Source organism: Seriola aureovittata, chromosome 6 (genome assembly GCF_021018895.1).
Source record: "Seriola aureovittata isolate HTS-2021-v1 ecotype China chromosome 6, ASM2101889v1, whole genome shotgun sequence".
Lineage (NCBI taxonomy): Eukaryota > Metazoa > Chordata > Actinopteri > Carangiformes > Carangidae > Seriola > Seriola aureovittata.
The window spans coordinates 12893856-12907492 of NC_079369.1; the positions used below are offsets into that span (position 1 = coordinate 12893856).

Consider the following 13637-nt stretch of genomic DNA (forward strand, 5'->3'; position numbering starts at 1 on the left):
CTTATTCTGTAATTATGTCCCGCAGTGGCGCAGCAATTACGTATGCGTATAAATAAGCGTGACACATCATAAAAACCCAATACCTTCTGGAACTTCACTTTGGGTTCCCCCCGTCATGGAGCAATGAGGCCCCCTCTCACTGAATAATACAACTTAATGCTGTGATAATGTGCACCACACCGAGGTGGGCCCTGCCAAGTACCGTGCCCAGGTAGTGTCACATGTTGTAGACGTTTCTGAGTCAGACCGTGGCATGTTTAAATCAGGTCAGTTTACTTCACTTTAACCTGTTCCCTCTGTTCCCTTTTAGTATGGACACTAATTTCAAAGTTTGTCGATTGGAAGCGATTGTTTGCATCAGTTGCTCTAGTGAAGATCTTACATTGGACAGTGCTGATGCTTTTCTTCTCTCACTGAGCTTTACAGTTTACTCTATCAGATTGTTCCTGTCATTTACATGTCACATCTCACAAGCTGAGGCTTTGCCTGAACAGAACACATAAGAACTGAAGTAGTTTCACTTTGGTAGACGGCAGATCCATTTGGAGTTGTTTAATTTTCCCTAAGGGAGAAATTGTTGCTCCAGTGCAATAAAGTTTTACTGGAGCGTGCTACTGCATCTCTTCAAACAAAGAAACTGAACAATTTTTGAAGCTGGCGTCAGGCGTAACCACTCGACAGCTGTGTTCTGTGATGAGCGCTATTTTTGATCTGACTGTGTGTGTTTCAGATATTGACGAATGCAGCACCATCCCTGGTGTTTGTGATGGAGGAGAATGCACCAACACTGCTGGTAGCTACGTCTGCACCTGTCCGCGAGGCTACATCTCCAGCACAGATGGCTCCAGATGTGTGGGTGAGTCTCACACATATTACCAGCATTTCTCTCTCTCTCTCTCATTTGTGCATTTCCTCACCCCCTGGCTAGCTAAAGGCTTCACATCTAGCCAGTAACTTCCCTCCCTGCTTCCTGTGAGTGGAGTTCTGATGAGTCAAACCTGTGGTCACCATGTGCAGACAAACACACTTGCACGCACTATTTGGCCTTGACAGCATTAACCTACTCTAATGTTAGTGCTCCTCTGACTCATTCACACACACGCGCTGACACACATAGAGCACATACCTAACTGACATGTCCCATGAAACACTACCAGGTGTTAATGTATTCCTGAAATTCTCAACCCTCATGGCAGCCACAGTGAAACACAACCAGGTGTTAATATATTATTTCAAGATTTAGAACCAAAACTGACAGCTCAGGGTCTTTCTCTTTCACCCTATCGCCTCCAGTGAAAATACATGATTCCCCTAAGCTCGATCTTTCATTATACATTTTAATTCCCCTGTTTAAGTAATTTTCTAGATTTAATGTGAACCGTTCCCCATCATCTGCAGAAAATAATGAGCTGCGCTGTTTTTGTTTTGGAAAAAGTACGAGACAAAAATGGGTTGAGAATATTTAAACTCCCAGTTCCCAATTCCCGAGCTCACATGTGCCCTTTCATGCACAACAGGGTGGAGGCTGATCTCACAGGTAGTGTAAGAGCTTGCCTGAAGCGTTCTAGCCTTCAAGGTAACAGGCATATGCTGTTGTTTTAAGGGAAATCAGAGAGGGCAGAGAGTAAAGAAATAAACTAAAGATGGCATCATAAACCCCAACAAGCTGGAACGGCTGCAGCCACAGTGGGTAATTAGCCATCAGTGACTGCAGGTACTTGTGTTTGATAAGGCCTTGTTGGCAGGTAGCGATCCGGTTCATCAGGTGTTGGATAAAGTTGAAATCAGGGCTCGGTGCAGACCAGTCAAGTTCTTCTAAACCAAAACTGGGAAACCATTTTTTATGGATCTAGCTAAAATGAAAAAGCCCTTCCACAAGCCATGAAGTTGGAAGCATACTATTATTATATGCAGAAGTATTAAGATTTTCCTTAATTGGAACTCAGTCCAAACCATGAAATATAGCCCCTACAGTGCTCAAACATATATAGACAGGGCCGTTTCCATACTTTTGGCCATGTAGTGTATACATAGGCACTGGACAAGGGGGAAAAAAGTTTCATGGGAACATAAAAAGTAATGAGAGGAAACATGCAAAATAAGAAGTAAAAATTATAAGTAAAATATTAAAAAACAGACAACATATGGAAGGAGAAGAGGAAAGACATTAAAGATGCAATTAAATTGCTATTAAAATGATCTGGATTGTGTTTTCCTAAACAAACAGGTAGGGCATTGGAGAGGAGTTAAAGACAGTCAGAATCATCAGGAATAAAGTGCTACCTCGCAGCCTGGTCTGCCTGTGTTAAAGACAGGGAATCTCACATTGAAGCAGTCTTCCAATCACCCTGACCCAAAAGTTCTCCATCTGTCTGTCTTTATGCGTGTCCACATTTTTCTTTTTTCTCCCTCTCCACTGCTGTCCCCTTTCTTCTTCTTTTCTGTGAAGCGATATATCATTCTTTCGCTGTATTTCTCACTTTCTCACTCTATCTTTCTTCTGCAGAAAGCATCCATAAGCATGGATCACACCAAAGCTAACAGCTCAGTGATTTACAGTAGAATCTGTTTATTCTGGAACTGTGCACATTTCTATCTCCGTTTGGACCTTGTCTGTTGTTCCGTCTCCTCAGGCTGTTTCTGTTTTTTTTCCTTTTTTAACTGCTTATCTCCAAAACTGAAGCATTCTCGCACTCTCACCCTCCTTATCTATCTTACCGTTTCCTCTTGGCCCCCTTTTTTTTCCTCCCTTTTTCTCCCATCTGGATACTGCACCTCACTTCCTTTAGTTGTGGTTTCCAGTTGCTCTTCTGCGGAAAAGAGAGAGAGCAAATAAACAGGTGCCAGACACAACCCCCATATATCCTTCCTCTGTCTCTGTCTCTGTCCCTCTTTCAAAATGGACCAGATTGTGAGGAGACAGAGGGAGAGATAAGTTAACCCAAACAAAACCAGACTAGACCGGGGGCCAGTTTCACAAACGTATCTCAGACTGGTCTGTAGTGTTGGACCAGTTTTAATTTGGCTCATAGATCAGTCCAATGCAAGTAAGACTGTTTCACAAAAATAAAGACTGACTAATTTTAAGCCAAAAAAATTAGACGCCTTACCCCCAGGCTAACTCAGGTCTAAGACTAATGTTACGGTGGTTACAATCAGTGACACCTGTGCTGGCCAGTAGCACCCAACAACAACAAAAACAAAACATGGATAATTATTTGTGGTTTGCTAACATCGTTATGGAAAGAGCAATGCAAGGGGAAAGAGTTTTAGTGACCGCAGGAACTGCCTCTCCTCCCCTGCTGTCTCATCCATACAGTCCAAAGACAGGGTCGCTAAGAAAAATAAACACCGACAGCACCAATTTATTCTGAAGGCCAAGTTGTAACGTTTGTCGACATGTAACTTACCGGAAGCTAGCTACCGGCTCAACCGTTAGCATACCAAAACCACCGTTACAAAGTAAAACATTTTTCTTTTGACTGCGGTCATTCAAACAATAACAAGAGACATTATTGACCTAATGTTACCTGTGTTCTCTTGACTGTCGCCGGCCTCTGTCTGTCCCTCACGGGAGGCTGCTGGTGGGCTGCTGTCACCTCCAGCACCGGCCGGTGTGGGTGGTGGAGCCCCATTCGCACTGTTGTTGACCCCACATTCTCCGCTCTCTCGTCCACTGTTTATTCCCCAAAACAGAGGCGACTGCCCACCGTATATCTTCAGTACAATTTCTACTAGTGTCTAGTGTCTTTAAGCTTTTCCTGTGGTCATCCTCCTGTTTTATGATTTCGTATTTTAAACATTTCTTTCTCTGCGTCTTGTACCATATTTGTTTTTAATATCTTTTAGTAAAACGTCCTTGTAACTGTTAAATTCCTCCAGTAGACAAACATTTTCTGCTGGGGTAAATAGAGGTCGGCGGTTGGATGTGGTGACTTGGTCGGCCATTTTTTTTATTTTGAAAAAAGTCTTAATTTACCCATAATTCATTTACCACAGTCAGATTTAAGATAGTCAACTAAACTGTTTTGTGCAAGGGATGAATTTAGATGTTTATCTGAAGTCTGACTATCAGTTATATTTAAGCCATAGTCAAAGTCTGTCTTTGTGAAACCAGCCCTGGGTCAGGTCATATTCCAGACCAGTGATCTAAAGGTACACTTACACACAAATCCGAGCTTGGAAAAAAGAGACATAATAAACTCTGCTTGTTTCCTCCTCATGTGACTGACACCCTTTGATGAAATTTCTCATACTGTATGATCTGTTTGCATTTTTATTTTGTGGTCAGAACATAAAGTGAATAAATTGTTTGTATAGGGCCAATTTCTTGCTTGCTTACCCTCATGTTTTAGCTGTAGGTAAGCTATACTGTGTAAGTCCCTGTGTATTGCCCTGTTGTGTTTTGCGGGATGTACTGTACTGTGGTGAAGTAGGCCAGTGGGAGCTGTTGGGGGGCCTGACAGTAATCAGAGCCTAATGCCCTGTCACACGGTGGAAGCTTGAAAAAAACACAAGACCTGTCCAGTCAGTCTGTAAAAACACCTCACCAAATGAAAGCATATGCTTGTGTAGTGGAGCAATACTGGTGAGCAAACCAAGGTCTGGATCCAATTTAAGTCATCATCATCCTCATCAGCAACCGCCCCCCCCTTCTCCCCTCCTTTCTCCTCCATCATACCACCAGCTCAGTCATTCCTATGGGATGTTTTTGGTGTTGCGTTTATGTGTATATGCGTATATGTATGTGTGTGTGTGTGTGTGTATCCATTTGTACAAACAAATGTGTGTGCCTGTGTATATATAAGGGAATGCATATCTGTCTGTGTATGTACAAGTGAAGGCGTGTGTGTGTGTGTACTGTACTCTGTGTGCTCCCAGACTCAGCACAGCCCCTCATGTTCTATCTAATTGGCAAGAATTGCTCCACATGGAACTGATTAATTCCAGACTGCTGGCTCATTAGTGAGTTAATCGACTTGTGCTCCTCCCTCCTCCCCCCACACCCCACCTCCCTTTAGTCTGCTTTTCCCTTTTCTCCCACTTTTTTCTGTATATTCACTTAAAATTCTCCTACACATGCATCCTCTCTCTCTAGCTCTCTCTCTCTCTGTGGCCCTGGTTCTCTCTCTCTCTCTCTCTCTCTCTCTCTCTCTCTCTCACTCTTTTTTTTTCTTCTCTTGGTGTTTTTCTTGAATACCCAGAAACCCCCCGTTCACCCACTCCATTTACTCCTCACACATGATCTTTGAACCCCAGGCCCCTCTCCTGCCCCATTGACCCTGACCTGGCAAACTGTAACAAATAAGACCCCCTTTTTGGAGGCCCTTCAGATGCCTGCAGTTAGTCGAGACCCCAAGCAACCTTTCCCACTGCTAACCCATTAAAAAAGCGTCCTCTTCAGCCACCATGGAGAGGGCAGGACAGCCTTCTAACGTACTGCACTGTTGATTTTAGAGGGTTTATTACCTGTAACCTTTTCCCATGTATAATATAATGTTACAACATAACACCAGGCTGAAAAGCTGTGTTTCACTGCCCTCTTTTGTTGAAAGTTTCAAATCTGTTGCACCTCTGACCGAACATACCTCAGTGATATCACAGTGTACTGACACAACCTGGCGTACACTCTTACATCACTGCAGCAAGGTGTGACGTTAAACCACTGGAGGTCAGCAGTCTGTGAAGTAGTTGTTTAAGATTTTATTCAGGTAACAGTGTAGCAAATCTATCAAAGCTATCCAATCTAAATAAGAAAATAAAATAATATTTTTTTTGTGTCAACTTATTCTTATATATAATTATTATACTTTACCTGTCATGATGTTCTATTTGGTCTAGCAACTCTATATACACTAGTGTTTATGAATTTTAACTCATAGTGTTGTTTTCCAGGTCTGCTGACTCATTTGTATGCTCATACTTCAGAACAGTAGAGCATTTGCTTGTCCAGTCCTCTCATTGTGTCCATGTGTCTCCTCCTCTTTCAGACCAGCGTGTGGGCACCTGTTTCTCTGCTCTGGCTAATGGCCGCTGTGCTGCGGAGCTGAGCGGTCAATACACCAAGATGCAGTGTTGCTGTGACACGGGACGCTGCTGGGCTTTGGGACAGATCCCTGAGATGTGCCCAGTCAGGGGTTCTGGTGAGTAAACATAAAAACAAAGAAAGATACTGGGGACAGAAGATATGTGCAGATCCCATTTCCCAGTTGTTGACAACCAAACTTAAGCCCACCAACATCTGTGTTGTTGCAAACAAAAAGACGGATATGAGCGAAAAATTAGGACAAAACATCCATCACCTTCCTCCTCTGCTGACAAAAAACTGGCAGTCCCCACAATACATTGTCTGTGATTTGGCATGAGCGCAGGCAGTAAATAAAGCCATGACTGCATAAATGGTTCTCAAGCCAAATGAATTTAACACAGTAATACTAGACAAGACTGACATTGTTAGAGAGAGGCTGCTTTGAGTTTGTGTGAGTGTCATGACAAGAGAGGCCAGGGCATCCACTCAGACTGATGAGCATGATGTCATGAGCACAAACCAAACAGAGAAAGATGGAAAAGATTTGTGTGAAGATAATGACCCATCATCTCCTAAGTCAAGCTGGAATTGGGAAAACTCTTCCTCTGCGTGAGACAGTGTGATCCATAACTGATGTGTTACAGAATGTTCTGTTTCTTTCTCTGGCCCCACCAAAAGATGGGTGTGTTTGATTTATTGTGACTGTCCAAAACATACAGACAAACAAACATACTATAAATAGACACACACACCAGCATACATAAATCATACATACAGACATACAAAAAAACATACAATAGACTTATTGTAACTACATGCCAAAGGAGAGCAGAGCAGGTAATTATTTGCACACATTTTTCTCTTATTACTTGGTCAGGCTTTGCTCCAGTCAAAGCATATCTGAAACCAGTAAAACTCTTACAGTAGACAGTCAGCTTTGTAACCGACTTCAACAAGAGAACATCAAAATTTACTGCAAAGTGCAATGGCCGGTTCCAGAGGTTCCAGAGTTCCAGGAAACACTGAGTACATACACTGTAGGACCTCTAATGGGTAGGCTGATCTGGAGTACTTGTTGAGTCTGAATTACTGTTCTAATCTAAATTGTTTAAACACAAAATCTTTTTTTGGCACAACTTGGGGCCTGATAAATATATTTTAGCTCAGTTCCATCTGGCTGGTAACAAATGAATCATAACCTACAGCAGTCCGCAAACACTGACTTGTTCCCTGTGATCTCTGTTTCTCTTGTAGACGAGTTCAGGCGTCTGTGTATTGTGGGTGTTCCCCAGGGACACGGTCTCCCTCATGGTTACCCCAACGGACACTTCCCCAGCAACGGCAATGGTTTCAACTACGGTCCCAAGTTCCCCGGTGTACCCAACGGTAATGGTAACGGAGGCATCGGTGGCAACGGTGGAGGAGGCTTTGGAGGCAATGGAGGAGGACTTCTGACTCACCAACACATAGGTGAGTCTTTAAATGTGACATTAGATGCAAAGGTTAATTTCTAGAGTTAGAATAGATAAGTTCTGCATTGTATTTTTGTGTGTCTGCTGTGTTTTGATAATCCCCCCCCGTGTGTGTACTCTCAGGCACTGTTTCTGTGAACGACTCCATTGATGTATGCAAACATTTTACCAACCTCTGCCTTAATGGACGCTGCATTCCCACACCCACAAGCTACCGCTGTGAATGCAACATGGGCTACAGACAGGATGTTCGTGGGGAGTGTATCGGTAGGAAACATGCTCACACACACATTGTTAACTGTATAATGTTGCTCAGTTCTCACTAATCTCTCTGAGCCATATGGGCAGCGACTATGTGATAGTGCCACAGATAATAGTTTGCACTGCACTGCCATCTTCTGCCGATATAGGGAACAAGTGTTGGTTGACGCCTGCTGGAGAAGTCTGCTAAAATGTGAATTGTGTTTCTTTGTGATGTGTTGTGTGTGTTTAAACCCATTCACTGTGACAGTCAGGAGAGGTCGTGGTTTCTTGTTGACTTTATTTTTTTCCCTCCAGATGTGGAAGAGTGTGTGAGTAATCCATGTATCAATGGAGACTGTGTCAACACAGCTGGCTCGTACCACTGCAAGTGCCACGAGGGCTACCTGGGAACACCTACCAAACAAGCCTGTATTGGTATGTCTGATTTTCAACCTGTTTTACTGTAATCAAGATTTTTCTTTAACACTACTTTAGTACGCACGTATTACTAAACCGGTTAAGAAGCATTTAACTAAAGCTTAAATGCACAACTCAACATGATTTGTGTTTAAAAGACAATTGATTAAGCCCTGCTCTCCTCCCCTCAGATATCGATGAGTGTATTGTGAATGGAGTGATGTGTCGCAACGGCCGCTGTGTCAACACAGAGGGAAGCTTTCAATGTATCTGCAATGCTGGCTTTGAGCTCACTCCTGATGGGAAGAACTGCATTGGTAAGGAACCAGCACATGACCAGGTTGAACCTCAACATGAACTTTCACCTTTACAAATTTGAGCTAATTCCTATTCTCTCGCCTTCTCCAGATCACGATGAATGTGCAACCACCAACATGTGTCTCAACGGCATGTGCATCAATGAGGACGGCAGCTTTAAGTGTATCTGCAAGCCTGGCTTTGCACTAGCACCTAACGGACGCTACTGTACTGGTATGTATGATTTATAATGTACAAACACAGACCTCAAAACTTGGGCCAGAGTCAAACAGACTGCTTCAACACAGTGTTGACAGATTTGGTGTTCTCTGAAATCCTGCAGACCCCTTTTTGAACCCATTTGTGCACAGTTTTGTTTCAGAAATCAGGCTTTTTGAAACATCCCCAGGGTGCTATTAGGCGCAGTCCAGAAAAAGATAGATAGATTAATTTTTGAGTCTCTGTTGAGAGATTTTGTCTGGAAGCTTCGAGAGTAGCTGTCATTCCATTGCGGTCACACCATAACGCAGACAGCACAGGTGCACATCCCAAATATAACACATACCAATCTCCCCATGACCTGATTCCTCATTTCTATGCCGTATTTTCAGTTAGCTGTGAGTTAGCTGTAGGATCAGTGAAAATATAGTCCTATGACAGCACAAACCTACATAACATGAATGAAATCTGTTTCTGTAGATACTTCCATATTTACTTCCTCAATCTACTAATTCAAATGGATCATTCTGTAAACATATGAACTGACATGTGATGGTTAATAATCTGCCCTCTCTTCATCAGACATCGATGAGTGTCAGACACCCGGCATTTGCATGAACGGCCGCTGCATCAACTCTGAGGGCTCCTTCCGCTGCGAGTGCCCACCAGGCCTGGCTATTGATGTAGATGGGAGAGTGTGTGTGGACACACACATGAGGACCACCTGCTACGGCGCCATAAAGATGGGCACATGCTCGCGTCCATTCCCTGGTGCAGTGACCAAGTCTGAGTGCTGCTGTGCCAATCCTGAACATGGCTTTGGAGAGCCTTGCCAACCCTGCCCCTCCAGAAACTCAGGTAACATCTTTGATTTGCTTTAGACTGTCTATTTCAGTTCTTTGTTATTTTTTCATTTTGTGAAAGTGAAATAAATAAAAAAATTAATCCAGCTCATTAAATGTGTTTTCTTCTCATCTTTCAGCTGAGTTCCAGGCTGTGTGCAGCAGTGGCATTGGCATTACAGCTGATGGCAGAGGTGAGTATGTTGCTCATGAATGTGAATTCTCCCACTGTGTTGTTAAGAAGTGCTCATGTCATCATTTATCTACATCTGCTGGATAATACCTCACTTCTTCTAGACATCAACGAGTGTGCCCTGGACCCGGACATTTGTCAGAACGGCATTTGTGAGAACCTGAGAGGAAGCTACCGCTGTATCTGTAACATCGGCTACGAGTCTGACACCAGTGGCAAGAACTGCGTTGGTGGGTGGATTTAATGACGCTCTGGTTTACAAAAACACACACAAACACACACACACACACACACACACACACACACACACAGACATGCAAACAAACACACACACACACACACACACACACACACACACACACACACACACACACACACACACACAGTATCGACCTCAGTGCAAAGTTAGCCATGTATCTATTTTAAAGTGAATCTATGTAGCCTTTTGTTAATATTGGCCACAAGTTAAAACAATAGTCCAACAGTAGAGAAGACTCTTCAGTCTTCCATAATTTACTCAATAATGTTGATTATTCAGCAGTTTGCTGACATTAGCTTTACTTAAGCCACCATAAGCTACTAGTCATACAAGACCAAGGAGCACTGCAGCAGCAAAAGCACTGAGTGTATTGAATTGAGCCGGTGTGCTCATTAAACTGATTCAAGATGCCATTTGTGATAGAATGTATTGTTTTTTCTCTCAAATTCCACAGTCTCACTTTACAGGACGGTGCTGATGGTTGAGAAATGTACTCCTCTAATTAGAAATGACATAGATAAACATTACTCCTGAGTGTTTTCTAAATTGATGTAATGATCATGCTGACCTCTTTTCTCCCCTCAGACATCAATGAGTGTCTGGTGAACCGTCTGCTCTGTGACAATGGTCTCTGCAGAAACACTCCTGGCTCCTACACCTGCTCCTGCCCTAAAGGATTTGTCTTCAAACCTGACTCAGAGACGTGCGAAGGTGAGCACGCACACACACACACACACACACAAAAACACACACATTCTCTCTGACACCCCAACACACTCACATGTTTGCTCTGCTTCCCATGTGTTATTTTCACCAACAAATCAAGGTCATTATAAGGTGACATTATTACCAGATGTGTTGCATTTAGTTTCAAGTAAACATGCAGCTCATGGGAAGAAGGCACAAACGTTGTGTTCATAACTGCCAAGTGGTGATGATGATCCATTTCAATCAGCCTCTGAGCCCTGATCTCAGGTGTTCACTTGCACATGTTCCAGATATCAACGAATGCGAGTCCAGCCCGTGCATCAATGGAGCATGTCGCAACGTGGCCGGGTCCTTCAACTGCGAATGCACCCACGGCAGCAAGCTGGACTCCACCAACACCATCTGCGTGGGTAAGAAATCCATCCTCCCACATGTCTGCCGCAAATTAGAGCAGCACCACAGGGTCCTAGAAACAGCTTGTGTCTGATAATGATTGCACCCTGAGACATGAACGTCAATGGGAAACAATTGGTGCAAGAGTCCTTTTGTCTTATCATTTTAAATCGAGGTTTACTCTCCACTTTTGTAAATAAACAGTGAGGTGGTTCAGGTTTCCAGGAGCCATCCAGAGACATTATTATCCTCAGATGTTGGGAAAAACACAGATGATTTATTAGATAAATACTTGCATGCATGGCCTTGGTTCACATGGAGATTGGTTTACTTCATAGAGATCTGCCGCAGATTCAGATTGACGTGTGGTATGTAAGACTCTCTTGCTGAGGTTAAATATTCCACTTGTTTGGAGGTTTGTTATTTTCGGGGAAATCATTCTGAGAAAGCTACATGCTAATACAGAATACAGATGTTATTGTAACTGAAAGGGAGAATGAGTCATTACAAAAACACTCATGCATATTGCATGAGCTGGCTCTGTCAGAGGTCTTCAAATTCCTCTGCTTTGGTTCATTTCTGTTTTATGTTTTAGATCCCATCACTTCGTGGGGGGAAGAAAGGGAATGTAAACTGTGGCTTTGTGTTTGGGTGGTGTTGTTGTTTTGGAGAGAAGGTGTCATTGTTATGACTGTACACTCGTTCAGTTCATTAGGAATGCAGTAGCATAGGATTAAATGTAACAGCACATGAGCTTTACTCAGCCTGTAGCCACAGACACAAGTTTCATGGCAGTAAAAAGAGTTGAAGGTGACATGTTGATTGTTTTTGTGTTGTATTTTGTTGCCATAGTTAAAGATTTTGACCACTAGTGGTGCTATGTAGCTATGTTTTGATGAGAAAATCTCTGTTTTGTTTGTATCTAGTGCTCTATTTGCACACGCACAAGGAAAAATATTCAGTGAAACTGACTTTGCAAATGTTTTATGCATTTGATATTATGCCACAAGGATGCAGACATTCCACAGGGTCCCTTTAATCAAGTCTTCTCTGCTGTGACTTTGGTTCAACAGATAGTATGAAGAGTACGTGCTGGCTGACAAAACAGGACAACCGCTGTGAAGTCAACATCAACGGAGCCACACTAAAGTCTGAGTGCTGCTCCACACTGGGAGCCGCTTGGGGCAGCCCCTGTGAACCCTGCGAGATCGGTCAGTTCAATCACACACAGTCATAAAATATGGGTTCCTTAAGTCTGATACCAATGTTTTGAATTGAAGCCATTAAGATTTTGTGCCATGGCAGATTTCAACGTTTAACAGCAAAATTCAGCATGGAAAGAAATGTTTTTAGGAAAGAAGCAATTCAATTCAAGGGGAAGACTGAAAGTATTACTGCTTTTAAATTATGAGCTATTTTGCAATTGCTGACTTTAAGTGCAATACGTTAATAACTCATGAGCACCAGAATAAGGAAGGAGATAAAACATTATTTTCCACATTCGTTTTTGGCAGCTTTGGTCACCATACTGTGAACGTGACTGGACCAAATCAATCAAATATTAACTAAAAGTCAATAGTTTGGCATTAGAATACATTAAATGTTTTTTTCACATCTCTCAATCTTCTCATGCTCCTCAGACACCGCCTGTTCTCGAGGATTTGCTCGTATGAAAGGCCTTGTCTGTGAAGGTAAGAATATTTGATCTATATCCAACATCAACACCCATGGAGTAATTTCATCTTTTTGTCCTTCTAACGTGCCCTAATGTTCTCCCTTATTTGTTAGTGTGTGTGTGTGTGTGTGTGTGTGTGTGTGTGTGTGTGTTTGTGTGTCTCACCTTGTAATCACGGTTCTTAAAATTGTCCCTGTCCCTGTAGACATTAATGAGTGTGAGGTGTTCCCTGGAGTGTGTACAAACGGCCGCTGTGTGAACACCCAGGGCTCATTCCGCTGTGAGTGTGCTGAGGGTCTCACCTTGGACAGTACTGGACGCACATGTGTGGGTAAGAAAACGTACATTATATCAGCTGATTAAACAGTTACTTCCAGTGGCTGTCAACATACTTCACTATAAGGCCAAAATTTAAAACAGAGGTGACTTTTTAAAAAAGTTTATTTTACCAACTTTTCCAGATATGCGTAGTGAGCAGTGCTACCTGAAGTGGCATGAGGATGAGTGTGGCGCGCCACTGCCAGGGAGATATCGCGTGGACATGTGCTGCTGTTCAGTGGGTGCTGCCTGGGGTATTGACTGTGAGGAGTGTCCCAAACCAGACACACCTGAGTACAAAGCCGTCTGCCCCAGAGGGCCCGGCTTCGCCAACAGAGGAGATATTCTTACCGGCAGGGCGTTCTACAAAGGTATGGGGATTCTCAGCTTCCTGGACATGGGCACATCCATCCAATTTGTCATGCTGTATGTATCAGATCAGATATGAAGAAGAACATCTACAATACTCATGTAAACTATATGAAAACTGTATTATTTTGACCACATCATCGTTATTAGTGGCCATCCACACAATCACACTGAAACTGCATTGAAGTCATCAACATGGTGTAA

At 43.0% G+C, this 13637-nt stretch overlaps 1 protein-coding gene and 1 long non-coding RNA gene across 2 annotated transcripts in view; one reads left to right on the forward strand and one right to left on the reverse strand.

Annotated features, from left to right (window-relative positions):
- fbn2b (fibrillin 2b) overlaps positions 1–13637 on the forward strand; it is a 67733-nt gene that overhangs the window by 36638 nt on the left and 17458 nt on the right. Inside the window, exons 9-24 of the mRNA XM_056378171.1 lie at positions 731–856; positions 5991–6143; positions 7283–7498; positions 7624–7767; positions 8059–8178; positions 8352–8477; positions 8569–8691; positions 9259–9534; positions 9659–9712; positions 9816–9941; positions 10556–10681; positions 10969–11088; positions 12145–12282; positions 12712–12762; positions 12952–13077; positions 13208–13435. Of these exons, the coding sequence (XP_056234146.1) occupies positions 731–856; positions 5991–6143; positions 7283–7498; positions 7624–7767; positions 8059–8178; positions 8352–8477; positions 8569–8691; positions 9259–9534; positions 9659–9712; positions 9816–9941; positions 10556–10681; positions 10969–11088; positions 12145–12282; positions 12712–12762; positions 12952–13077; positions 13208–13435 (2253 nt within the window). The remainder of the gene's footprint in view (positions 1–730; positions 857–5990; positions 6144–7282; positions 7499–7623; positions 7768–8058; positions 8179–8351; positions 8478–8568; positions 8692–9258; positions 9535–9658; positions 9713–9815; positions 9942–10555; positions 10682–10968; positions 11089–12144; positions 12283–12711; positions 12763–12951; positions 13078–13207; positions 13436–13637) is intronic.
- Positions 2721–3929, reverse strand: LOC130170660 (uncharacterized). Its single transcript, XR_008828027.1, has 2 exons — positions 3531–3929; positions 2721–2810 (listed from the first exon to the last, which is right to left on the reverse strand). It is a non-coding gene; the product is annotated as an uncharacterized LOC130170660 (long non-coding RNA).